This window comes from Macrobrachium rosenbergii, chromosome 48 (genome assembly GCF_040412425.1).
Source record: "Macrobrachium rosenbergii isolate ZJJX-2024 chromosome 48, ASM4041242v1, whole genome shotgun sequence".
Taxonomy (NCBI): Eukaryota; Metazoa; Arthropoda; class Malacostraca; order Decapoda; family Palaemonidae; genus Macrobrachium; species Macrobrachium rosenbergii.
The window spans coordinates 12,808,463-12,835,501 of NC_089788.1; the positions used below are offsets into that span (position 1 = coordinate 12,808,463).

General features: G+C 37.6%; 2 protein-coding genes across 2 annotated transcripts in view; one reads left to right on the plus strand and one right to left on the minus strand.

The window, feature by feature from the left end:
* LOC136831270 (ecto-NOX disulfide-thiol exchanger 2) overlaps positions 1-16,953 on the plus strand; it is a 149,633-nt gene extending 132,680 nt beyond the window's left edge. The window contains exons 16-17 of the mRNA XM_067091370.1: positions 9,348-9,468; positions 9,638-16,953. Coding sequence (XP_066947471.1) covers positions 9,348-9,468; positions 9,638-9,728 — 212 coding nt within the window. The 3' untranslated portion in view covers positions 9,729-16,953. The remainder of the gene's footprint in view (positions 1-9,347; positions 9,469-9,637) is intronic.
* LOC136831272 (integral membrane protein 2B) overlaps positions 16,842-27,039 on the minus strand; it is a 119,808-nt gene continuing 109,610 nt past the window's right edge. The window contains exons 7-10 of the mRNA XM_067091373.1: positions 26,351-26,494; positions 25,099-25,213; positions 21,799-21,945; positions 16,842-20,700 (exon numbers count right to left, since the gene is read on the minus strand). Of these exons, the coding sequence (XP_066947474.1) occupies positions 20,573-20,700; positions 21,799-21,945; positions 25,099-25,213; positions 26,351-26,494 (534 nt within the window). The 3' untranslated portion in view covers positions 16,842-20,572. The remainder of the gene's footprint in view (positions 20,701-21,798; positions 21,946-25,098; positions 25,214-26,350; positions 26,495-27,039) is intronic.

Genomic DNA, 27,039 nt, shown 5'->3' on the forward strand with positions numbered 1-27,039 from the left:
GTCGCTAGACAAGCGCCTTAAAACCGTATCACCGGTAACCAAGGCTGCCGATAACCGGGGACCGCCTGTAAAATGCACAGTTGCTTAGTACATGATGCGTAGTTGGCCATACCTTCACTTAGTTCTCTGCTAAGACGTAAAGTGATAGTACATAGCTGTAAGCCATAGTATGTTCCTATATTTTTTAAGGCTAACATTCTAAGATGACTTTGAAATATTAAGTTTATTTTATGATGATAATTTAAGGTATATTTGGTGTTTGAACCATTAAAATAGACAGTTATAAGCATTTTTAGAGGTGGGTCTTTGGTGTCTGAACTGTCTAAGTAGCCCGTTATAAGCATTTTTAGAGGGGGATACCAACAACGCAGATTCCTGCTTAACGTGGGTGGTTGTGGTCTGTAACGACCCGAGTGGGCCGTTATGCAGGTTCTTTGACATACTCAGGACGGGGCTGTCATGACTGACGGCAGATGCAACAAACAAAGGAGGAGAAAACAACAAAAACAATAAAGTAAGCTTAATATTAATTTATTAAGGCAAGTATTTACAAGTGAGTCAGGTCTGGTAAAAAGATAAAAACCATAAATACAAAAAAAAACCAAAAGGCAGCACTAAACAAAATCAAGTTAAATAAACAATTAACTTCATAAACAAAAAGTAGCTTTAAAAAAAAAGGCAAAAATAAACAACAGCAGGCAGAAAAAAAAAATATCAAACATACGTCCTCCATCGGGGCACCAAGACAGCCCTCAGCTGCGCAACAGGGACAAGAACCCACCAACCAGAATACCCCGATGGAGACGTCAGGACAGCCTCACGCTGTCATCAAAGATGAGCAGCTCATGGTCACACGACTACTCATGGTCACACTCCACCTCTACGTCGTGCTCCATTTCGTAGGCGTGCTCCAATTTGCTGCTCAAAAACTCGACCAACGTCGACTCCAAAAACTGCCTGCTGCTGCTGCCACTGCCGCTACCTTCGCTGCCCTACCAGACCCGACTGACCAAAGAAAAACGGCAGCTCACCGACGAGAACATCAAAACAAAAAAAACTTGAAGGTAAGGAGGCAGCAAACCACAAAAGGGAACGAGCGGGGAACCAGCAGTTCCCGCAAAACCATCACTTAACGTGACATGGTCCCTATCCTCCGCGATTACCAGGGACCCACTGCACACATTGTTCGCGGAAAATTTGCTTATTTGTGTTATTTTTCATAGAGAAATATTCACAAATTATTGTATTTTCATATCATTTTCATGACTAAATGTACTTTTTGTGATAAGATTATTAAAATATTCAGGTATAAGCATGTAGGCAGTTATAAGCATTTTTAGAGGGGTTTTAAGTATTCGCAGATTTTAGCTTTTCGGGGGGGGGTAGTGGTACACATCCCCCGTGGATACTGGGCGTCGACTGTATAGCTTTCACATCCACACCAGCAGTAGTTCAACAGATTGAAACAAAAAATGAGAACACTCGGCTTTCTATGAATATCTTTTTTCTATCCATCTGCTTCCCCCACCAGGTTTGTTTCAGGTAATTCCCCCACATTTGAGGAAGGGTCAGTGGCCCCTCTCTTGAATAGTCATGCCCTTGGCACGTTCTGTCTTGTCCCCTTCCTCAGTTCGGCCTGACGTCAGTGCAGGTACCAGACTTTGTTCTTAGAAAGATCGCTCAGGTAGAGTAAAGAGAAATCGCCTGTCATTTCCGCTGCTTTTAAGCTTGACGGCATCAGGACACCTTGTTAGTAATGAAGGGTGATCCTTGACCTGTCAAGTTTGAACAAGCATTGTTTGCATAAACTTTTCTATATACTGTACTTATTTATTTTGTAGGAGCTCAGGAAGGAAGCAATTTAACTGGTGGTTTACCTAGATGACAGGCTAATCTTGAAAGCCACCTGTTGGAAAATGGAGTTCATCATACCAAAGAGAGAGACATATGCAAGTAATTCTGACACGTCTCTGAATAGGCCATTCTCGTCCAACATACGGACATCTAATGAGAACCTTCATAACCCTGCTCCTGAATGCTCTAAATGTAAAGTAATGATGATAATTAAGCATTTGTGTAAAAGTCCAAAGTGTAATCAGCGGTGAATATCAAGCTTTGGAAATAAATCCTCAGTGAAATTTTCTCAGAAACTTCAACATTTGCAATCAATCCAATTATAAATTTTTTGGAAAATTGTAATTTAGTTAACAAAAGTATAAAAAATAATGTAAGTAAAAACGAATCCTTCCTGCCAGCCTTGTTAGAGTTGATAATCAGCTCAATGGTCTGGTAAAACTATTTCAATAATGATAATAATTGGGAGCCACCAGAGAAAAGTTCTTACAAGACCTGAGAGTGGTAGTCGACAGACTCCAGTCAAAAGGTTTCCTAATAAATAGGAACAAATCCAGCAGACTTTTTCTGAGGCATGGACTTTGTTTGGATACTCTTTGCAGCTGGCTGTCTCTTCCCAACAGCACTCAAACCAGCATAAGGAAGGACCTGAGAAGATTCTTTGTATAGCCCAGCTTTTCCAGACAACAATTGGATGAAATCTGGTTCTGTTACAGTTTGTGCCTGTGGTAGATATAATCCTGAGATTGTGACTGTAGGATGTAAACAGAGCCTGGCTCTCACATGCCAGGAAAAGGCTCTGCAGTCACCTTCATCTAAGATAGGGAAGATACTCCGTCCATGGACTGGGAAGGGGTTTCTGGCAAACAGGTCGACATGACTCCACCGTCGTATGAGTGGTAATACATATAGATGCCTCTTTGATAGATTGGGGAGGTCAATGGGAGGATCGTCAAGTAGGAGGAGGATTGTCACCTGTTCTGAGGGAGTGTCCTATCAGTTTCCTGGAGCTGTTGGCTGTTTTGTTGGTCCTAGACAATATAATTGCAGTGTCTTACATCAAGAGGTTGGGCTCATGCTCAGCCCTCTCAAGTCAGAAATTGCCAACATGTTTCCACATCCAGAAGTGGACCTGTCTGCCACATGCGAGAACCATCAGTTTTCAGTGTGAGCGTCCCAGATCCTGGACATTCAGGCAGTAGCAAGAGATGCGTTCCTACAAGACAGGAATTAATGGAGAATGATTTACCTTTTTTTTTTCTTTGTCTTAGATGTTGAAAGTTCTGAACAATCTACAAGCTTTCAACGGAACCACTAACCTAGTGGCCCGGAATTAGTCATTGGTTACTTATTTCTTCAGCAACAGGAGAGAGAACAGATTCCATTACCATCTGCTGTTCTATCCCAGACAGGAGTATTTCTGGATCGGGGTCCCGTGTCAGCCGGTGAAATAATCCATTCAGCACTTATTTCTAGGTAATTCCGTTGCTAGATACCAGAGAAAAGCTAAATGTAAAGCTGGGGTTACTACCCCCAGAGCGAGCTCCAAGAAATGGAGTCGTATATGGTAAAGGGTGAGATTGTCACAATCACGGGACCCTGCCCTATAAAGATTCCCAATGTCAAAAGTCCCAACGAGAGAGGTGCCGATACAAGCCCATGCACCACTCGCGGACTGTACACAAGGCAACACTAATCGCATTCCATTTTAGCACGCGATTTCGTTCACACGTAATTTCGTTGTGATCCTTATTTTGTGCTTTATTTTGGCATTTTTATGGCATCCTCGCAAGGTTCTTCTTCGACAACTTGAGTACCAGTGTTTTGTTGTTTTTTAGGTGATTGAGGCTCCTTATTTTCCTTTAGTTTAATAATTAAAGGGATTTATAACGCCCGTCTCGATCTCCTCTCACGGCGTCTCATTACCTCTCTTGGTCTTGGGTCGGCATGTTTGTTTTGTGTTTTTTATTTGTATACCTTTTTGTTTGGGATATTTTCCCAATTAATGATTCCTAACTTTAGTGGGTTTGATTAATTTTATGTTTGTTCTGTACCCCTTTACTACGAGAAGTGATGTTTAGCGTTTAGGCTACGAGCTACCCCCTCGGGCCCATTCGCTTATTATCATGGCTTCATTATGCCTTAATTTTGTCCCTCACTTCTCTTAGCCTTTGGGAATCTTATTTTCATTGGTACTGTTACGGTTTTTTACTTTGTTTTTATAATTTTGTTTATTTTGTGAATTTTGTGTTCCCTTGCTGGTCAAGTGCTGTCTTGCTGTTTAGGCTACGTGGTTCCCCCTCGGGCCTATTCGCTTTTTATTTTGGCTTTATTTTGCCTTATTTTAGTCTCTAACTTCTCTAAGCTTATGGGAACATGATTTTCATTGGTACATTTAAGTTTTGACCTTGTGCTCGGATTCTTTTGAATTTTGTTGATTATTTAACTGGAGGTCGGCCTTTTCCCTTCACGTTCATGTCGTGTTGGGCCTGCCTATCCTCCTACATGTACCTTATAGAAAATTTTTGTTTTATTATGCATTATTTGAGTTATTAGTTAGCCTTTATCCCTCTCCTAGGCTTCCTTCCTTTGCATCGTCTCAGTTAGGTTAGCCTAGGGGTTGGCTATGGCACTTTTTCCCTTCGGGGAAAAATCGTTAAGGGAGGGGCGATCTCGATCTGTATGTATGAGTTTCATGTCTGTGATCTCGTTCTGTACATATGTGTTTTATGTCTGGTGCTTCCCTTTGTTTGGTTTTGGCTTGGATATATTGCCTACGTTCACCCTCTCCCTGTTTCGGCTTTTCACTTAGGCTAATGTTCCTAATAAGTTAAGCTGGAATAGCGAGGGTTTACGTGCGTAGCCTATCCTAGTTCAATCCTTCTTTGGGTTGCTTACCAAAGGTGACCAGGGGTGCTCTCCCCACTCCTGTTCACACTCCTTTTACCGACTATATATATTATTTTGTGGTATCGAGAAACCCCTTCTCCCCCTTTTTCCTTTGCTCTCTCTCCCCTTGGTTCGTTTTCAAAGTTTGTTAACTTTCCAAGGCTTGAGAGCAATTTATCCTTATTTTGTGCTGTAGCCTACATCCCCTCCCTCTGCATTGATTGGTTGTCCCTCGGTGTGTCTGACCTTATCGGTTGGCACTCCACCTGGGCCTGGAGGTGACCGGGAGTGCTCTCCCCACTCCTGTTCACACTCCTTTTGCCTTTCTTTGCTCTCCTGGCCGAGGGTTTTGCCCTTCCTCTCCTTTTTTCTCTCGCTCTTGTCGTGCAACACAGCTCACATAGCGAGGGGATCTATGAGAATCTTTGGGCGCCCGGGGAGTGCTGTCCCACCCCTGGTCGCTACTTTGGGTTACTAACCTCCTGGCCTATCCTACCCCCTTCCTTTTACATCAACTGTTTCCCTTCGTGGTGCTTCCTACTTGTTTGCACCTCACTGTTGGGATCTCATATGAGGCCAGTTAGCGTTTTCCACCTAACTGTCTTCTGTTTTATTTTCTTTCGGCGTTCCCCCTCCATTTTGCTACTTCCTGTTCGGTGTTTCATTATCTTGTTGGGCGCTCTCCTTGCTTACTGCTCCGGCGGTTTTAGTGTTTAGCGGTCGGCGTTTATTCCCCCCACCGCTATCACTTCGTTCAGGATATCCTCCTCCAGGGGTTTTCCTCTCTTGGCTCTGAGTGCGCCCACTTCCGAACAGTTCATAACCTTCCCACTATGTTTGTATCCGTCACATATTGTTTAAACATGGTCGCTCCGGAATGTTCCGTTGACTCTGTTTTTATGTGTATGAGATTTGTCCTGTTAGCCCGGTTTTCTCTCCGGTTTTCTCCGGGGGTTTTCCTGGTCTGACTAGGCTAAGTCGCTGCTACGGTACTCTGCTCCGGCATCCGTTCCAGCATGCGCACTTCTCATACGTTTTCAGCTGGTTTTGTCGAGTGCAGGAATGCTCCGCTATCCTGCAACAAGCCAGCGGTCACGGAGTCTATAGTTCCCATTCCAGTGCGCAGTCTGTATTGGAGAATTTGTACTGTCATTGTGTCTGCTATTAGGCAGAAAGTATTTTCTTAATACAAGCCTATTCAGGTTCAATTCTAAAGCTCATGATCTTAGATGGTGGCCACTTATATTATTTTCATTACATGAATTTAGAGGACCTTACTAATGTTCAGGGTGGAATTCTCTTTCTAATGTTCAGGGTGGAATTCTCCCCTAGTTTTCAACATCTCTATTTAAAGTCTTTAATAGCATAAGAATGATATTTATTTCTCTGTTATTATTTCACCGGCTGACACGGGACCCCGATCCAGAAAAAGGATTTTGACAAAGGAAAAATCTATTTCTGGGGAGGGGCCCATGTCACCCAGTGACCCTCCACTGTTTTTCATTCTCTCCCTCCCATGGTAGACATCATTCTAGTGGGGTGGGTGCTAACGTGGAATGCGATTAGTGTTGCCTTGTGTACAGTCCGCGAGTGGTGCATGGGCTTGTATCGGCACCTCTCTCGTTGGGACTTTTGACATTGGGAATCTTTATAGGGCAGGGTCCCGTGATTGTGACAATCTCACCCTTTACCATATACGACTCCATTTCTTGAGCTCGCTCTGGGGTAGTAACCCCAGCTTTACATTTAGCTTTTCTCTGGTATCTAGCAACGGAATTACCTAGAAATAAGTGCTGAATGGATTATTTCACCGGGTGACACAGGCCCCTCCCCAGAAATAGATTTTTCCTTTGTCAAAATCCTTTAAGTCATTTACACATCCTCCTTTCTGAGCCGTGACCTTCATGTATGGATTTTTGAAATCTAGTCTGCCATGAAGATTATTTAGCTAACATTGCTAAGTACTTTGTACAAAAACTACAGAATTCATCTGTCTGACATACCAGTCTGTACAGAAAATGTGGCTAGGTTACCTCCACACTGAAAGCTCAGTTGAAATCTGTTGAAACATTACATTTTAATACTGTATGTATCGTGAGGTTAAGTGCCTTGCTATTACAACAATCATGGCATACAAGGCAAAATTGTTGGAACCCTTGTTTTATGGTTTTGGGATTGATTCTAATATAGAGATTGTTAATTCCCTTCTCCAGTCTTTGCACTGCAAAGGCCAGCTCCTGCAAGGCTTCCCATTCCCTGGTCCCTGAATAAGGTTCTTAGACCCTTGTCATCCCAAGTTCAGTGGCCCAGTACAACTACAACTCATATGTTCCAAAAGGCAGTCATCTTGAGTGCTTTGGCATCAGAGGCTTAGATTATTGTACTGGGCTTTCTTAGACAGGGAGATCATTTCATCACACATGCACCTAGTTGTCTCCTGGCCTATCATTCTTGGCCAAGAATGAGAACCTTGTGAAGGGAAAATCCCTTCTCTGATAATGGAACTCAGTATTTCGGATAAAATATTATGGCAGGTTCAAGCACTCATGGTTTACCTGGATGTCATGGCACAACATCCCAGATGGTCCTATTTTTCTTACACCCTAGCAAAAACAAACCACTCTCTCTACATGGGCTGAGTACATCATTAACTTTCTTCAGAAATTATTTCTCCGAAGAGGTCTCAGAATGTACGGGGTGGTTATTAGAGGCAGTATTCCTGAACTGGGAAAGGCACAGTAATCCTGTAGCCAGACCCAACATAATTAGTTTAGTCACCCTAGAACCACAAAGAATAATACCTACACATATATAGGTTTGTGTTGTTTCCTGTTCTTTATTGCCAAACCGTAATGGGTATCTAGAGTAAAGAAAATGGTTAATAACCTGTGACCATACTTTGGACCAAATATTTATCTGGGTGGTTGGGATTCATTTATTAGGAGCTAAGCCATTTCATCACCTGTCAATTTCTTTTTGTAAGCTTCTTTGAGGATGAACAGTAGCTATGATATAAAAAAACAGGTTTAGACGTAAGAAAAACCTATTTTTGGTAGCTGGTGTGAATCATCAAACCCACACCTTTCCTTGATGAAAAGGCATGGGACTGGGGTGAACATTTATCTTGCACAGACCTGGCGTGTAATGAGAAAGATAGCCACCATACATGCTGTTGTCACATCTGTTCAAGTAGGATGAAGGAAAAAACTGAGGCAGTTGTTGTGTGGACAGAAGATACAGCCTTCCTGTCCTGAATCCTTTATATTGTATCACTGTGCCAACAGCACTATTCTGGCCCAAGACCAACTGTAAGAGAATTCTTCTGAGATTGGTTGCTCTGTCTTATGGAGTCCTAGGGGGACCATGAGAATGTAACTCCTTCGATGACTCACAGTGACTACCAAAAGGAGGGCTTTCCTTCGTAAAAACCTGTTTTATCATATGGCCAGCCCCTTTACCACACATCACCATCTGCCTGTCTTTCCATGCATAAAGCCTGGCACCTGCTTAGCAATTTGGCAAATATAGGTACTGCTAGGCACTTTCTTCCCAAAGAGGCCTGTTTCATTGCAATTAAAAACCCTGCCTTGGATCATAGCCTCCATTTTCTTTTATTGAACACTGTGGTTTAAACATATTGGCAGCCTCTTCATTCACAGATGTGATTCTCCAGTAATTTTTTATATTCTTAGATTAAATTGATGCTTGAAACAATTTAACCTTCCCATACTGGCTGCAGATGACTTGGTTCCCTCTTTAACCACAGCTTTATTGCTGAATTGCTCATACAGGCCTAAGGTCTTCAGCTGTAAGATGTTTCCATTGGTAAGAGCTCTCCTCTTTGTCATGTCCTGCACTGTTGAACTAACTTTCATGCTCACAGACTTTTCAAATGTGCTTTTCCTGTCCTTGTAAATTTCACAAATTGGCGATTGGTTTGTATTAAATTTTGTAGCAATCTCAGCATAAGATTTTTCTTTTATATCAATCATATCTAATGATTTCACCTTTACAGCTAAATTTGGCATGTCACGGGCCCTCTTGGGCTTGCTAACACTGCCTTTGGGAACACTTCTTGTATGCTGTGTAGCCATAGCATGGGTTGATTGAGACTTCTTTCAAACAAAGAAACAGTAGAATGCGCAGACTGTACAGGAGATACTCTGGGGTAGAAGGCTACACTTGGACTGAGTATGAAGAGGTCGTTTGACAGCCACTGACCTGTTGATAGAGAGCAAAAGCTGAAGCTTTCGTGACTGATAAATATCATCTGCTGTGGTATTTGTCAGTACAGAGTAAGGAAGTTGGTTCTCAGGTGCTTATGGTTTTTATGAAAGAAAATTGTGTTCTTCATAGGAAACCACTGATAATTGGGGACTGACAGGAGAAAAGAGTACTGCATGTGAGAGAGATTGTGTGCACACTTCATGGATTCAGTCATAAATTGTCCTCCATGCACATGAGTTGACTTACCAGAAATATAGCCAGCAAGTATTTATACTAATGAAGCAGCAAATGTTAAGCCAGTACAGTAGTATCCTTACCCATAAATCAGTGTTATTGTTGGCTACTTATTAAGAATCACTTTTTTTCTTTTTTGTCAGGTTTAACTTCAACCTTCCTTCATATTCATCCCAAAGGAGCAAGCGTTGACTATATTTGGTCTTTTATTCAGCAGTTTGATAAAGATATCCGTCCATCCGATATTGAGACTATGCTTAATCAGTGAGTACACTCATATATCTTGGTTGTTTCCTAGTTACAGTATTGTATTTTCTTGAAGATATGTCTCATTTGATATAAATAGCTTTTTGTATATTTTTGGTACTGCTATGTGACCCAAACTGTAAATGCAGTATGAGTTTTACCATACATTTTATTTTTTATTTCACAGGTACCAAACTGTGTATAAGCAGATTACGACTGGTGTTGGTGCTTGCCTAGAAAGGAAGTGGGTCTTCACAGGATTTGACTGTGAAATATAACCATTTTACCTTAGGATTTTCATCACCATGCCATAGATATTGTTCTTGTTAACTTTATCTCTTCCCAAAGTTAATTTTTTATATAAGATTTAATTTTTTGTAGAAAGAATTAGAATCTTTAAAATATAATGTTGAGATAGGATAATTTAAAAGTAATTGCTACATATAACACCTCAGATCACTTATTTGTTGTAACTTGGAATATTTCCATTACCCAACTCAGTGACACTTATCATGCTGTTCATGTAGCATGTTAAATATGTTTTGGTTCATTTCTCCAGTTAATCCATGTCAGTTACATTTATCGTCCAAATGGCTACTAGTATTTTTAACAAAGTTCAGTAAATCCTTATACCACTGCAGAATTTGAAAACAAATTTAAGAATGAATGCAGAAATGTTTGTTAAAGATGCAGTGTCCCTTGATTAAAACTTTCCCAAGTTTACTCGTTGCCAATTTAGTATAAATTGCTTCAAAACAGCATAATGTTGACAAGTTAAAAAAAAAAAAGATTATTGACATAGTTAGGTGCTAAGTTGAGCTGTTTGTCTCCATAGTATTTTTGTCCCACTTTCATAAACTATAAACAAAATTATTGAATTAGTTAGTGTTCTTAAGTACAAATCATTGCTCTACTGTTACTTGGACATAGGCAATATCAAAAATGAGAACAGATCTGTTTCCATTTACCAGTTAAAAAAGTAAGTTCATCTTATATGGGTCTTCTTTCAAATGGTGGTGTATTACCATGAGTCATTTGTCAGTTTTTGTAGGTAGAATATCGGCCTTTGTTGTGGTCAATTGTACTGTATTTTGAGATGTATTAACTGGTTTCATTATCTTTTGTTACATTTTGTGAAAAGTGGTTTTTATCCTAAATTTTAGTTTGCTTGATTATTTAAGTTTGCTAATGCTATTTGTGGTTGAGAATTGCCTCCATATCATTGAATTTTTTTCAATTTTGTGAAAGTGTTTGAGGTTGAGTACTATTTTTGTGCTTCTGTCATCCTTTGGACTACTGAGAAATATTAATGCCAATTTGCAGTTGTGTTACCCTTGTGCCCTTTATTTTTTTTTTTTTTCTGTCACATGTGCAGTTACCTCATTCTTGATACTATATATTGTATTCATGTTCCACTCCTTGTAATAGTAGAATGGCCTTTCCATAAATTCATTTCCCTTTTAGTTCCAGTCCTCAGTTGTTATTCTTCCTCCCTGGGAAAGTACCAGAGACAACATTTGGCTGAGCTAAGTAGTAGAGTAGTAGTTGGTTCTCCATGACAGACACTTCTATACTTTAAAAAGTGGCTATAAAAGTGGCACCTTTACATGTGAGCTTGAGGTCTCTACATCCACCAACATTATCTTCTGTGTTTGTTCTGGGGTTGATCTGAAGGTTAAGACAGTTTCTACCGAACCAAAATCATTATTAATTTGGCCAAACCTTGTAAATGAAAATAACCACAACTGCAGTTGTGTCTACGTAATGAGTTAGTGGGTTAGGACAGACACAGGCATCAGGCTTTACATCCAGTGAAAAAGAGGAAATTACATTACATTTGATAAAAATTATTTTTGTGTTGAACAGTGGAGCACTAGGTGAATGCATGCATTTTACACTCAGAAAAGCTCTGAAATGCTTTTAAGTGAATTTGCTTCTTTTATAAAAGAGAGATTCTTTAGGGTTATACAGTAAATTTGCCATTTAGAATTATATTGTCAGTCATACAGGAAAAAGGCAAACTTCATAAACATAAATATAAAAGGCATTGTAAAACTGTCACATCAATCAAAAAAATATAAGGATTCAAGGTTTTTTTGGAGATAGGAGAAAATTAATCTTTGAATTAACTGCTGCAAGTACAGTACTATATTCTTGTATCTGGTAAACACTCTATAGGTGGCCTTCCAGTACCAAAACCATAAATATGTATCTGGTTACAACCTCTAAGTTGTTAAAACTTTAGTGTACTTTTTCCAAGGAGCAGCATATCAGAAGATACTTTAATTCCAGACAGTGTTGTTGCTCAGGTTCTTTCCATAACACAAAGGGAAAAGCCATGCATAAAGGCTCCAGGAAGCACAAGGGGTAAGAAGAGGTTTTGGGAGTATAGAATTGGGGAAAGTCTGGAACTGATGAAAATTTTGTTCCAACTGAAATCTCATTCCAAACCATTTCAACAGAATAGGAATTTACACCTTTCAGGGTCTGACCAAGTAGGAATCTCTACCGGTGTAAAGGTTGCAGGTAACATTATCATTTGAGTTTTCTCTATTAGTAAGTTCATGCAATACCTTAGTATGAATTAGAACACCCAGTCTGGCAATATGTCGGCTGCTGAGTGCAGCCTAGTAAGTGATATTTGTACCCATAGAAATACAGACCACTCCCTTTTATGTAGGAGTATTTCTCAGCATATTTTGGAAGAGTTATTGCTATTGGTAATGAAATGGTTCATTGTTGGTAGGCAGATAAGTGGTGTGGAAACCCCGACTTTCTTGCAGTAAGCCAGCACTTTTTTCTTTGGCTGTGGTTGAAGTATGATTCCCTCTGTACTCTGATTACCATCATGTTGAAAATTCTGTGATGTATGAATGGATTTTTTATGTTCAACTTGAATTTAAGAAGTGAACAATGAAAGGTGTAAAAAACATATTGGGGTGTTTGCCACTGTATATCTATGATGTTACTGTAACAAGAGTTGTTGTTCTGCAAGGCATTTGATGGATGGTCTCCTTTGCAGGCGAGATGATGTTCAGGATTTTCAGCAGTATAGAAGGCATGCCAAAATATGCTCTCCATTTTATTTGAAGGGGATTACTCTACCATTGATATGACCAAATCTTTTTGGCTCCTTTCAAGGGGATTATGTCAGTGAGAAGAGGAGACTAGCCTGCATTTTCCAATAGCACTGACCCAGGCCCAATTGCCAAGCTCTCCTTAAGTGGGAGTGCAGTGTGTATTTATGGATTGTCATTGCCTACCACTTCTTTGGAATAGGGCAGATGCTTCTGTCCCTTGCTATTCGGAAGGACCAATTTTTCACTGCTGTTCCTGCTTAGGAACTTGAGGCTGTTGAGCCTACTGTAGTGGTTGTCTTCCCTATGGAGATACCCAATCAGTAACAAGCACTGACTGTATTCCTTTGCTACCCCTTCTCTCTGTGGGAACAGGAAGAGGAGATCTCAGGCGCCTTCTCACAGGACATCCCATCAAACTTCAAGTGAGTGCCTTCCTTCTTCAGGGGTTGGTGATGGCATTTGTTCACCTGCGGAAGGGCTGTCTGCTGTAAGTAGGGTTGACAAGGAGTTCTGTGAGCATCTTCATAAACCAGTGTCTCACCATGTCCTTTTGAAATGCTAGAACTGTCCCAGGTTCTTCCCTTGTTCTTACTTTTGCCAAGGCACACAGAAGAATCAGCACTGCCTTCTTGTTCGGTGCATGCAAAATCTCCGGGTCATGTATGTACAGACAAGATTCACATGCAAAAGGTTGTTGTATTACAACATCACTAGATATGGTGAAGTTCTGTATGTGATTGTGTGAACCCTTTGACAGTGCCTAGTTTGTCCAGAACTCCCAATGTACACATGCACGATCTCCAATTTAAAAAAAATACATCAGTGGAAAGAGCGATATGCAAATATACATTAGAAAAATATTTGAAAAATTTTCTGTATCTTGCACGGAAAGTTGGAAGTGAATATCTCCAACCTTGAGCAGGGCCTCTTTTCCAAGACACTCATAAAAATATGCTAATTTTAACAAGTTATACATGTTCTTTCTAATATTGTATTTTATTTTGTGAAATTACATTTACAGCTCACATAATATCATGACAGATAAAAATTAAAATCATTAGCAATCCCTGACCATATTTATGGTAAAATATTTACAAGACGTACGGGGATGGGGAGTTGTAGTAGTAGTAGTAGTAATAGTAGTAGTATTAAAGTAGTTTAACCAGACCACTGAGCTTACTTTCAGCTCTTATAGGCTTGCCTGAAGGATTAGGATAAAATACCACATAGACTCACGTTCTCGTACTGTAACACATACAGCATCTTTTAGTAAGTTATAAATGTTCTAATATTTTTTTGTACTTTGCAAAATTACAATTACAGCTGACCTACTATCGTAAAGGATGGAAACTAAAACCAACACCAATCCCTGAGTATATTTATAGGCAAATATATACAAGATGTACTGGGACAGGGAGATGCCAAACATTTGTCCATGACATCTCAAGTCAGACTAATCTCCCTCTATCCTGATCTGAGGTGTGAACAGGAATGTTTTTGTGCAAAATCTGTTCAAATATTATGGCATAAAATACAGTACAAGTACTCATATGAGCTGAACCCAGAGTTTCATATGCAATTATTGGGAATCAAAAGAGCCCTGCCTTCTATTAATGGTTAATGGTAACCTCTGGGTATGGTGGTTAACCTTGTCCACATACTTTTATAGGCTCTTGGGGTGTTCTATATCATCCAAGACACTTGATGTTTTTTACATGAGCATTTGTTTGTAGCTGTTGTTAGTTCAGTTTAAAGCAAATTGTGCAAAAGTATGTGGGAATGTGAACTGTGATCTAGAGCGGTTGTAAGTCAGCCGTTTAATGATTCAACACGGTACCGTGGTAGACTGATGTTCCAGCACCTCTTTGGGTGAAGATCCAACTCTCGCTTTTGGGAATCTGTTAGGACTTGAGGGTCTTTCTCCTTCAGGGTGCATTCCAGAGGTAAGTCATTTCCAACTACTATGGTTAACATTTGTTTGAAGTGTGTCGGATCAGGTTAACAGTCTGATCTGCAGACCACAAGGTTCCCTGCTCTCCAGCAGATCAAGCAAGCCACTTTCCCAGCCATTGACATGCCCAAGGAAGTTCTATATGCAGACTGGCAAATGCTCTCCCCTAGGAGAAATTCTGTGAAGATTTTTTCCTCTTGAGTTATGGAGTTAGGTGCCATGGAGTCAGTCTCTATGGCCTCCCTCCAGGCAGCACATTGATTTGACCATTGGTTGTCACTGGATGCTCTGATCTGCAGACAAGAGAACAAAGTTCCAAAGGTTGCTGGTTTGAAGGAAAGGTAGTGGACTTTCCTCTCAAGACTAAAGTGCAGCCTTTGGGCAAACTTAGCCCTGAAAAGGTGTTTCCTTATGTCTGTGCTCATCCAACAAGAAGTTTCTGTCGAGAGTAGTCTCAATCAATGGAACAGATTAGTCTTTGGTTCCTCTTTACACTTTCCAAAGAGTCAACTTGAGGACGTTAGGGAGAAGAGGTCTTCTGATAGCTGGGACAGTTTGGTCCACAATGCAGTCTCCTTCATGCTCTTGCAGTACTGAAGGGTACTGTGGCCAAACCTTTAGAGGCAACCATAACCTCTATTCCCATTGTCATGTTGGCTTAGACTTTTATTAAATTATGGCAAGGAACTCGAGATATTTTCCATTTAAAGACTAAACCAGTAGTCTTTCTCCCCTTCCCTCTTTCCCTTACAAGCTCTGAGCAACTGACTGATTCTCCCTGTTTCCTTTCTTTCCTCCTCTTTAAGGCAGCAGTCTAGCCAAGTATTTGCTGAACAGGCCAAGATGCAGGTATACTCCACAATTAGGTATCCAATCTTTGAGCTTTAAGCTCATGAGGTGTGACTCTCTCTGCTTTCCCTTTTAATAGGAGGTGGGTGAGTAAAGCAATCATCTAGACCAATCATTATATATTTGACCCCAGTATTAGCTTCTTTCTGACCTGTGCTACCCTATTTAGGACAGCACTTGCTGCTTTTAGTTTTTCTAGACACATCACACTGGTTCAGGGCCGACCCAGATACTAGCTTCTTTCTGACCTGTGCTACCCTATTTAGGACAGCACTTTTTTCTTTTAGTTTTTCTAGACACATGACACTGGTTCAGGGCTTTGTCAGTCTTGTACCCTTATGCAAGAATGTAAAGGTTACAGGAGTCATTGCTCCCCAGCTCACGATCATCACAGGAGCATGGCATTTCCAGGTGGAGAGTCAACTTGCCTGTCGTGAGAAAACATCTTTCCACTTCAGTGATTCTCTTACATAAAAGGCAAGGTTTGTACTTTCTTAGGGACAAATTCTTTTAAAGAATATTTTTCATAGGTGGTATAATAATCACACTTCAGCCACCCCACATTGTCCCTATATTAATGGAAAAAGTTCTGGATTACAGCAGATCAGTTGGGGTTTCCCCTCCTCCCGCGTATCCACCTAGGTCCAATTAGCCACCTTTTTACAGAGTTATATCCACTGTTTGAGCTTGCACTAAGGAAGAGAAAGATTGGTGTGTACACCTGTGAAAAATACATATTACATTAAAATTTGTTAGATTAGGATTTTCTAATAGGATCAAGTTTATTTCCATTATTAAAATGTCACACCCATTTTGTCAGGCATCCTTATACTGTACAGTATTCTTTTTTCTGCTTATACTTTGGTGCAATTATTCAATTTGAGTATGTTGTAACCACCACATCTTTCTTGTTTCATCAATTCCCATAACATACTGTATTTCACCATGCATCATTTCATTGGATATTTTGTTCAGTTTCTGAAGTGTTCACTGTTTCAACATAATTCATTCCCGAATGGTTTCAGGGATGTACACCTATTGGTGTGTGGTCTGCCATAGTGATTACAGTATACTGCAAGTTTTCCAGATGTTAAATATAAGTAGGTTATTTAATAATTGTATCTTACATACTTTTGTTGTTAGTAAACACAAGTCCATATCGATGTGGTAAGCTCAGTTAAGCCCTTTTTTAATTGGAATTGAAATATTGGCTTATAATGAATATCATTCCTTTGACAAATTTTTAACACAGATGTGATGACTATATTTGTACCTAGGGACAGTTTTGAAAATATTGTGCCAAAATGCAATGTTGTTATATGTACAATGTTTTTTTTTTGCTCTGAAACTTTTTTTCTATTAAAATCTCTATAAATTTTGAAAGAAAAAGTTTTGCAGTTCTTTATCTCAAAAAAAAAAAAAAAAAAAAAAAAAAAAAAAAAAACAGGTTTACCAGTTACTACTACTATGCCTAATTATTTTACATACAGCAATAGGAGAAATAAAATGCATTTAACAATGTAATATTTTACTGTCCAATAACTTTGACTTGGGTAGAATTTAGAAACTGCACAATATAATGTACACATTGTAATAATAACTTGGACATAAAACACACACTGACTCTTTGTTTTACTACCTATTTAAAATGTTAATATAGTCTTTTATAGTTTGTGACCGCGAGTAACTATCGTGACTCCAGCTCTATCACTTCTCCTCAAGCATTTTGAATTTGAAAAAGCTTACATTTACTAATAATGCCCATTTGTTAATAATACCATATTGGCACAACGTAAATATTCATTCAAAATACTTGATCACATCAAACTGTCGCTCCTTAAATCTAGCTTAAGTAGGGGATGAAATTTCTCAAAATGTATGAATAAATTGCTTTTCCTTTATATATGATATGCAACACTACAGCATTGCTTCAAAGTAACTAACGACTAAGTACCATAGATGTAATCTCACCTGCTAGGATGACCAGCAATGACTGAAAAGTAGAAGAGAAGCAATATAAATGTGACAAAACACTATCCCCATGCTATCTAATGAATTTAAAATATCCATCCGCATGAAATATAACATCCTTTATCATGGATTACTCTTACAAAGCTTTAAACACAAGATTTCACATTATTCATAACTCCACGTTCCAAATACTTTCAAAACGAACACATCATACCTGATGGGCACTTTGACCTGAAGTTCAGATGGTCTCTTGGGTTAGTAGAATGGATAAAAGATGTTCTCAGAGAAGTATGATGATGATCAAAATTACCATTTGGATATATTTTGGTGATATGGTGTACTACACGGACAATATATGTACCAGATACCATGAAATATCTGGTAATACAAATCCATAAGCATTGTACATCATTACACCTATTGGTAATAACAGGGGTCGATTTTTTTAAAATTAGAGACATCCCATTTCAGACAATGGAGCAAACAAACCACTCATTGCACACAAAAAAAGCAGTGTAGTATTTAACATTTTCTATACTAACTCAACCTCTCTTTAAAATGAATACAGATTTACTCGTCTTACATTTGCTATATTTGTGTTAAAGATATGTAGGTTTTGTACAAAACTTTACTACTTGTGTCTTTTATAAATTTTCAAAAGCTCTATATTGGCAGCCTATTCAGCCAAATGAGTCTGGCAGTTTATTGTCATCTTAAGGTTGTACTAGTAGTGTGTGCTTTTCATATTAATACTAAAAGACAACACTACTAAAGATAATTACTTTTCCCTCATACTACCAACCTACTTTGCAATGTTTTGTTACTTCCAGTACATTTAAATTGATAACTATACAAATCATTATTCCATTAAATCTTGAACAATTTTTAATAAAAGTCACCGATGAGGTGTTTTTCATATGACAGCTCTTTGGTAAAACCAAGAGAAAATTTTCACAAGGCCTGCATATGTAAAAAATATATACTGAATAGCCATTAACAAGCTAAACAAAATGCAAAACCAAGTAATCTATAACAAAACAAACAAGAGTCAACCATTTTTTAAAATTTTTACAACTCTTCACCATCCTTATACATGCTTCAAAATAAGAATATACCGTACAGCCTATATAGTTAAACTTATGAGTTTATCTATGATAATCCTAAGTCTTATGAAAGCAGGGTGTGCTTTGATATCCAAAACATCCATCATCTATTCTTCAGTACTCACGTGAAGCAAAAAACCAGTTAATGACGAGATATCAATAAACACAACCTACTGAAAGAAACACATTGAATAAGGATATTGCATATAACCAGTGGGCAATCAAATATAATTTCAATCAACAACCAAACTAATTTAGGCTGTAGTTGGCCTGCTTAATAGCTATTTAAAATATTTTTTCATGTTGCACATGCGAATTACTGACCTCTACTGTTCACTGCTGTGTAAAATTGAAGAAATCATTTAAGAAAGCTGAAAATTTTACAAGAATTACTGGCCATCCACATGAGTAGCCCGAACGAACATTACAAAATTTTTCAAGTTAACCTTTTTGATTTGTCACTTACCCAAGTCAAATAAAAGTTAACGATTCAAAACAAAGCAGCAGCTTCTACATGAGATTACACATTTTTAGTACAATTTTATCAATATTCTTGAAACATTTCTTCAAGGGTCCATCAGCAATGGTTTCATTTGTAATTAAAGTTATTTTAAGAATAACCAAGACCATCCTTCAACACTTCACAATTATTTTGTTTCTCAATATAGACACTTCTATGGAATCTTCACTTCATGTTTTTCAGAATTGGTGTAGATAGCATGTGTTCTGATATCAAAGGATGATAGTAATTTCTGTATCTAATTAAAATTAACCCTAAGCAGAATATATGAAGTAAGCTTGTCCTGTATATGAGAAGCTCTCCTACACTGTAAATATATTGACAAATGATAAAGGATTTGTGTATACTATGTCTTATAAAACTTTTAAAAACATCCCCTGTTATACAGTAAATACAATGAAGTGGGGTCTTGGAACATCTAAACACCTAGTTCCAATATTATGAAACAAACATTAATATGTGAATACAACAATACTTCACACAACACTAACAAAGCATTTACAGGAATTCAGACCAGTGGTATATGTACTAAATATATGAAAACAAATATAACAAGCAAATTCTAACCTTTCAACCAAAGTGACAAAATAAGAGTTTTCTATTTTAGCAAAGGTTTGGGTCTACAAACTGGCACAAACTATCTAGGTAATATGAAAAACCTGATCTACATTTTGAATAAAACTACAGCATTTTTCAACTCTTTTACACAATTTAAGGGCCATACCTCCCTTGGAAAATAGTGACTGCTTGTCTTAAATCATGTTATTCACAAAATAGTTAAAAAATTATAAAATTAAGTGGCATGATGTAAATCCCATTCTGAATACTGACCTATAATAATCCTGATACAGTTCTGTATCAATCTCCTCCTGTAAATAACTGCTAAAATAAGTTACACCAATACAAAAAATACAGCACAGAGTATACCTTAGCTTTTTGACTGAGCAAAATTATGAAATTACCCTAGACCCAACCCATTTACCCTGTAGTAAATTAGTAAGGTTAAATACAACCTATAAGGTCTTTTATTTTTCAAGGTTAATCTATCCTGAGGTCTTTAGTAGATCCTGCTCTTCTAGCAAATGATTTCATTATCACTGAACCATTCCTTACTTGACCTGCTCAGCCAGTCATTCCAATTCATTTAACAAGTGTTAAAACAAAATTCAGCCCGTTAAAATAAAATATTTTGAGCATATATAATTATTTATCTGTACTCTACATATAGTTATATATATATATATGTAAATATACACACTGCACCTGCATATAGAGTGTATATACACTTACATATATAATTTATCTTCATTTGTTCAACAAGCATAGGAGGTAATAAAAAAATAGTATATTATCAACCAAAATCACTCTGCCAATGCAAAAGCTGTTAAACAAACTTTAAATCTATTATGAAGAAGGAATATTGAAAGATGCCTTCTATTTGTGGCATTCATTCAATTCATGACATTCATTCAAAGACCAATGTAACTTACCAGCAATGACATGTACCAGCATAGATCTAGTCTGATATATCAATCAGTTCTCTTAAAGCTTCAGTACAAAACGCAGTACTGGAATTAACCACAATCTATGTGGGGATTTACCTCAAACTCACTTCATAATACACAACCATTGTAGATCACTGCATTCTTTACTGCTGTTGCAGTGCTTCAGGTTCAGGCTCCAAAATTGTGAACCGAACAATCTTGTTTCCTGCAAACTCTACAAACTCCATGGCTTCATCAGTCACCTGATCATCTACACTGCGCTTCTTCACACCTGGAAATGTATAATAAAACTTATTAAAAATACACACATACAACCATACTCCATTCTCTACCAAATCCCAACCAATAACTAGTACCTTGGTGGTCTGATACTCTATTAGAATTAGTATAACAAAAACAATCAATTACAAGTTTAGATAATATAAACAATAGGCTCAACAAAAATGATGAATCACATGTACAAGAGGGAAACATTATGCACGATTGCAGTATTGACAGAAATTGATACACTAAAATCGATAAAAAACAAACTACAAAAACTTAAATTAATACACTAAAACCAATAAACTGTACAACAAAACTGCAAAGTTTAAAAATTATCCAAGGAAGAATATAAGACCGTTATAAAAAATCTGTAGTGATACTCCCATAAACAAAGTCTAGCAAAAATTCAGGAAAATACATGGGACATTTGTCAAACCACCACGGCACACTACATAAAAAAATGGGAACAAGATTCTTGACCCTCAAGAAATAACCAACATATAGAAGAAAATTTCACAAACATTACCGTCAACAAGAATCTATATGAAAATTTTGTGAAATAAAAAAATACAGCTGAAATAAATCCACTAAATTTTGTAATGACAGAAGACAGTGCACAATGAGCATTTTTTTTTTTAATGATCACACATCTAGCACCATTAGCTAAATTATGTTTTACAACTCTAAAATCTTTGTGGCTCAAAAATGTGTTCCCTCAATAATAGCACAATACCATGATTATCACTATCTTCAGACCAAGGTAATTTAAACAATTCTCTAACTTGCTGCTTATGCAAATATTCAAGAAAAAATAAATACATGACTCATACAGTGGACCAGTTGTGAAAATCTCTCTTGACTGAAAAGAACTTTAGTTGGTTACTCAAGTATTGGTGAAGAGACTAAGGCTGAATAACTCAAATTATTTTTTTTATACATAGATCCAATTAATACTGCATTTTTACTTTCTCAGTTCATGTTGTGAGAAATATCACTACATTAAGTTTGTACTATTACAAACAGCTAAAGTATATTTACTGTGTTCAACACTATTGCAAACAAAGAGAAGAATGCACAACAATAATAATAATAATACAATACTGACCTGGGGAATTGATCTCCACTAGAACAAAAGTAGGGTAGTTGGAGCACTGATCAGATATGTACTCTCCAAATGGTTCGTAGTTGCTCACTGCTGGATAGGTTACACGCATGGTCTGTCGCACCACTCCAGTGTCAATATTGTAGTAACCTATGTTTAACGAAATTAAACCTCTGTAACATTCAAAACTTATCAAACGCAAATATGTCTCATGGCAATACTACACTCACTGGACTACATAACTGAATTATATCAAGCTCCTTGAAAATACTGGTTATGGCAAAGCAGGGCAAAAATAATAATTAATTCTTACTATTCAGCTTGCCCATAACTGACAGGGGAAGCAACTATATATGTGAAAGATTCACTGTTGCTAATACTATCATATCTTTAACATTGGATAAAACATCACCCCATAGTGAATACCTACTATTCATATCTCCCTGTAGTAGGAATGGTTGAGTAAGTTGCTGCACTGAACCATTTCCTCATAAATTACAGTATCATTAAGAGGAAGAAACATGGAGCCTACAGTTGACCTAGAAACTTCTTTGTAACACTGGAGTTAAACAAAGGTGGCTAAAGAACGTCATAACAAATATAAATGAGCCCCCTACCATAACTACCTATTTGCAGGTTATAGGTTGTTTCATAAAAATTCTAGAGCATGGGATATTACCATCTAGAGCATGGGATATTACCATCTAACAGTTTCTGTAAACAATCAAGTACATGACAGAGTTCACAATTTATCCATTTCAGTTCTTCATTTTGTCCCAAAATCCCTGACAGCTCCACTGCAAAACAGACAGCCATTTTTTATTTATAGAAAGACCCCAATCTAGAGGCCTACAAAAACAGCACAAATTTTTGAACACCGTCTTACAGTCTTTCTTCTCTTTTACCAAGATGCTGAAAGTCTTGGAGTTATTGTATGTTTACTTTCCAGGAACCATCAGAGTAGGCCTCAACCCTTTGTGAGCAGACATCAACAAATGACGACTATTTATAGCTTTAGGGTATACTCTAGGTAACATCCTCCGACGATCAACATTTCTTGCCATACAGTTTGAACAAATTTTGTGGGAAAAGTGTTTGGATTACTTCCATGGGCCATAAATGACTCATGGCAACTCTTACAAGTATAATGGCTAGTCAATACAGGAGATAGAGATCAGTTTGCCTTGAGATGTTGAAGGGTATGTTGTCCACCATTCCCATCCAAGGATGTGTCGTAAATATTTTACTATAAATATACTCAGAATTTGTTACTGATTTTAGTTCATATCTGTTATGATATTGTGTGAGCTGTGATTATAATTTAACTTGGTAAAACTACCACAGGGTTGGAAAATATTTACTTTCAACTTCCTGTGGAAGATATAGAAATTTTTTTATAATTTTTTTTCTCATACCATGGGCATATGCATCTCCCCCTCTTTCCATCGATTTTTTTTTTTTATTTGGTCACCTTTAAATTTAGCCTGGTCTAGGGGTGTGTTTAATATATATTTTAGGCCAGACTGTGAAGGTTAATAGCGTCCTTGTCTACCTCCTATGATACAGGAAGGTTAGAAGTTTGAAAACAGGGCTTCCAACTTCTACCATGAGTGATTAGTCAACCTTTAGTCCTTGAGAAGAGGCTTGAGGGTTAGTCAAGTCTCCTGGTAAGATTGTGGAAGCATCTACCAAAAGCCCTGAGGTGGAGGGTCCATTTGAAGTGGAAGGATATGATGATACCCCTTTAAAGATTGAGACTGTTGTACACTCTTCACTCATATTTAGAACTTTGGTGGATGATAAGTCACTGGATTCATCACCTTGACACTGCTTAAGTATCCGAGGCATTTTTTCAGGCACAGCAGCACTAGAAGAGGTTCTCAAATTAATTTTTTCTCTTCAGTATCTATGCTTAGCTGATAATTTGAGGGCTAAAGTTGTTAGTTTCTTTCTTTTTTGTGTGGTGCTGTACCTCTTAAAAAGATACATCTTGCACTTTTTTTACCTGATGTAAAATGTCCTCCTCCAAACTTTACGAGGGATTTTCAGGACAAATGAAATGGGCTTCATGCTCACAGCTGACACTGGCTTCTTGCTGCTCACCTTTGGCCTTCCATCAACAAGATGTATTTATATGGCCATACATGTTGCAACTGAAGCATTGGCAAGGGGCAGGGACAAAAAAAATTCCATCTCAACAATGGTATTCTTTCTCCTCTCTCAATATTCAAGACAGTGAAAAGAGGAAGTTACAGAGGTTGGACATCAGAATGAAGGGAAGCAACATAAGTTAAATGCCATAAAAAGATTTAAATGTGCATCTGGTGGAAAAGCTCACAGTTAAACTACGGAGTAGCAGTTAGAGAGGCTGGACTGCAAAATGGGTGAAAGTTAATATAGGTGTGGTTTTAGTAATTATAGGAGGAATGAAAACAGTTTAGATATTTAGATCTTAACCAGGAAGAAGAGAGATTTCCTAGTTCAAAGCCCTCTTACTCTCAAAAGACTTCATCATAGAATAAAAACATTCGGAGTTGCCATGTGACTACTTCATGACATTCTCCCACTGAGATGGAGGACTGATATAGAACAGTGAAGATTTAGACAAGGAGGTAGATGATTTGAATTTCCGCTACAAGACGTGAGAAGTTTCAAGATACTGTAACTAGGAAAAGCTGTCCACATGGACTTAGAGAAAACTCACGATAGAACAGACAGAGATGCACTGTAAGGTGCTGAGGATTTGTAGTTAGATATGGTGCTCAGAATAATACAAATTTTTAGTAGAAAAAGAACTCATTCTTTTTAATAAAACTTAGTCAAGCCATTCTCTGGATGCCAAAATTTCTGGCTCAAGTGAGGCACTGGTTTACAACTTTGGAACAAAATTTTATTTGCAAATTGACAAACATTAGTCAGCTTCACAGTGCCCTCTTGTAATTTTAATGTTGGATTTTTCAACAAAGCATTAAAACAGTTTTCTTTCCCACAGTCACATCTCTCCTCCTTGGCAGTATGCTTCTCATTCTTTGAGCCAAGATGGAGCAAATGTTCAGCTACATCAGGTCAGCTTAGGCTATCCCTGGTAGTGGAAGATCACTAATTCTCCAAGCTGCCCAAAAGCCCAAGCCAGGTAAGGATACTGGGATAATGGTTCACCCACTAACTTAAGAAATTAATCTCCAAATATAATTTTTTTTCAAACTTCTCCCTTTCACATTTCTGGTATCTTTTTCCAAATGATTTCAACACATCACTGATAACAAACAGACACCTCTACAGTAGTTATTAATAGTTACATACCCATCCACATTTTCTTGACCAAGTCATACACTGTGCGAGGTGGTAGAACATGTCTACGGTCAAGAGGCATCACAAAGCAGCGTCCAGAAGTGTAATCAATGATGGCTGTCTTGTTCTGTAATTATATATTTGTTAATACCATCCATACTAAGATCCATGTGTTATTTATATACAAACAAGAAAATATGCAACTACACCATGTGACTAATAAAACATTTGAGATATACAAGCATATCATATCAGCACTATTTAAGTGCTAAGGCCAATGGAGAAGCCAATAAATGCCCTAAGAGTTGGCAAGGAAAAACATGAAAAAGGAGATAAGAGTGACTTGCCTCAGTCCATATGTGGATTATCTTCAGCTACTCTGCTAATTTCTTTTTACTGTTTTCCAACTATAACAATATAACCCCTCTATATAATCCAGATAGCTATATCAGTCTCCATCGTACAATGGACAATGATGTTCTTTCTTAAAAATTTTACATATAATGAAAAACTGGCATTTCAGTACACAAGAGAAAGCGAGCTCTCATAATTACTTTTATATTTTTATCATCCAAAGCAAGTTATTTCTTTTAGTAAACTGCATTTGATTTTAGTCAAACTGGAAACCACTGGATAAGAGAATAAAACAATAAAGAAGTATAAAATATGCACAGGTGAACAGTGCAATTTTTGTTAATAAACCCAATCTTACAATTAACTGGGTAAAGGCAAAAAACAAGTTTAATATACTAGAAAAATTATCATGACTGAGTGAGGATGGAATGGAAGTACCATGTGTGGTGTTCATACTATACTCCCAAGTTAAGAAATTTGTGGATAACAGCAAAGTAAATTAAGAATGAAGAAATGATTGTAAAATACAAATTTTTCTTCCCTTTCTCCTCCACAGTCCTTTTAACATTTATACAGTTTATCAATATAGCCTGAAAGTTTTTTAACTTATAACCTGATGACAATTTATGTTTTCCAGCTCTCCGACAAAAGCAATTGCAGCACCCAAAATTTCCACGCTATAAACATTTGAGCGGTCTAAGTTTTCGGATGCGAAAAATTACAGTTACCAGTATAAGGCTGTACATAGCTTCACAATAAGGTTATCATTACAATGTAAATATCATCACTAAAGTTATCATTACAATGCTGTACATAGCCTCACAATAAAATGTCCAGATTTATGACACTATGTATTTCTTACTATACAAACATACACCCCTGTGCATATACACAAGCTCAAAACACTTACAGTCTTGAAGTCGTGAATGAATCGACCCCGACGGCCAAACTCGAAACTCGGTACATGAATCTGTTCGTATGCTTCTTCGTCAAGATCTAGATCAAACTCTTCCTTGAAAAGGGACCCAGCACTCCATTCAGCAGCATGCTTTTTCTGCAAGTATCAAAAGACATGACTAGAAATGCCATTCAAAAAGAGATACTACTTTGTTACAGTGGCAAGAGAATTTCAAAATTTCACATGATTCTGTTTCTCTCAAAAACAAGGTAAAACTCTAGAAAAAAAAAAACTAAACACAATACCTGTACCTTCCCTGAATACATAAAAATTTAACTTCCAAAACACTAATAATCATTGTTTAACAAAAGGTTGACAATCAGTATGACTATAATATTTCTTATTGCTTGCAAAATGTCTTGGCCTTTGTTGTGAAAGCAATACAGGCAGTGCACGGTTTACGACAGGTCCGGCTTACGACACTTTTCAAATATATTCATCAGAATTTGTTTCCCGGTTTACAACTCATGTTCCGGGGTTACGACGCGTCGTATGCCGATCTGATGGAAGAAATATGGCTCCAAAATGGCAGAATAATCAAAATTTGGAGGTTTTTTGATGGAAAACTCAATAAAAATGCAGTTAACATTGTTTTCAATACACCCAAAGCATTAAAAGTAAGGTTTTCTTAGGATTTTTGA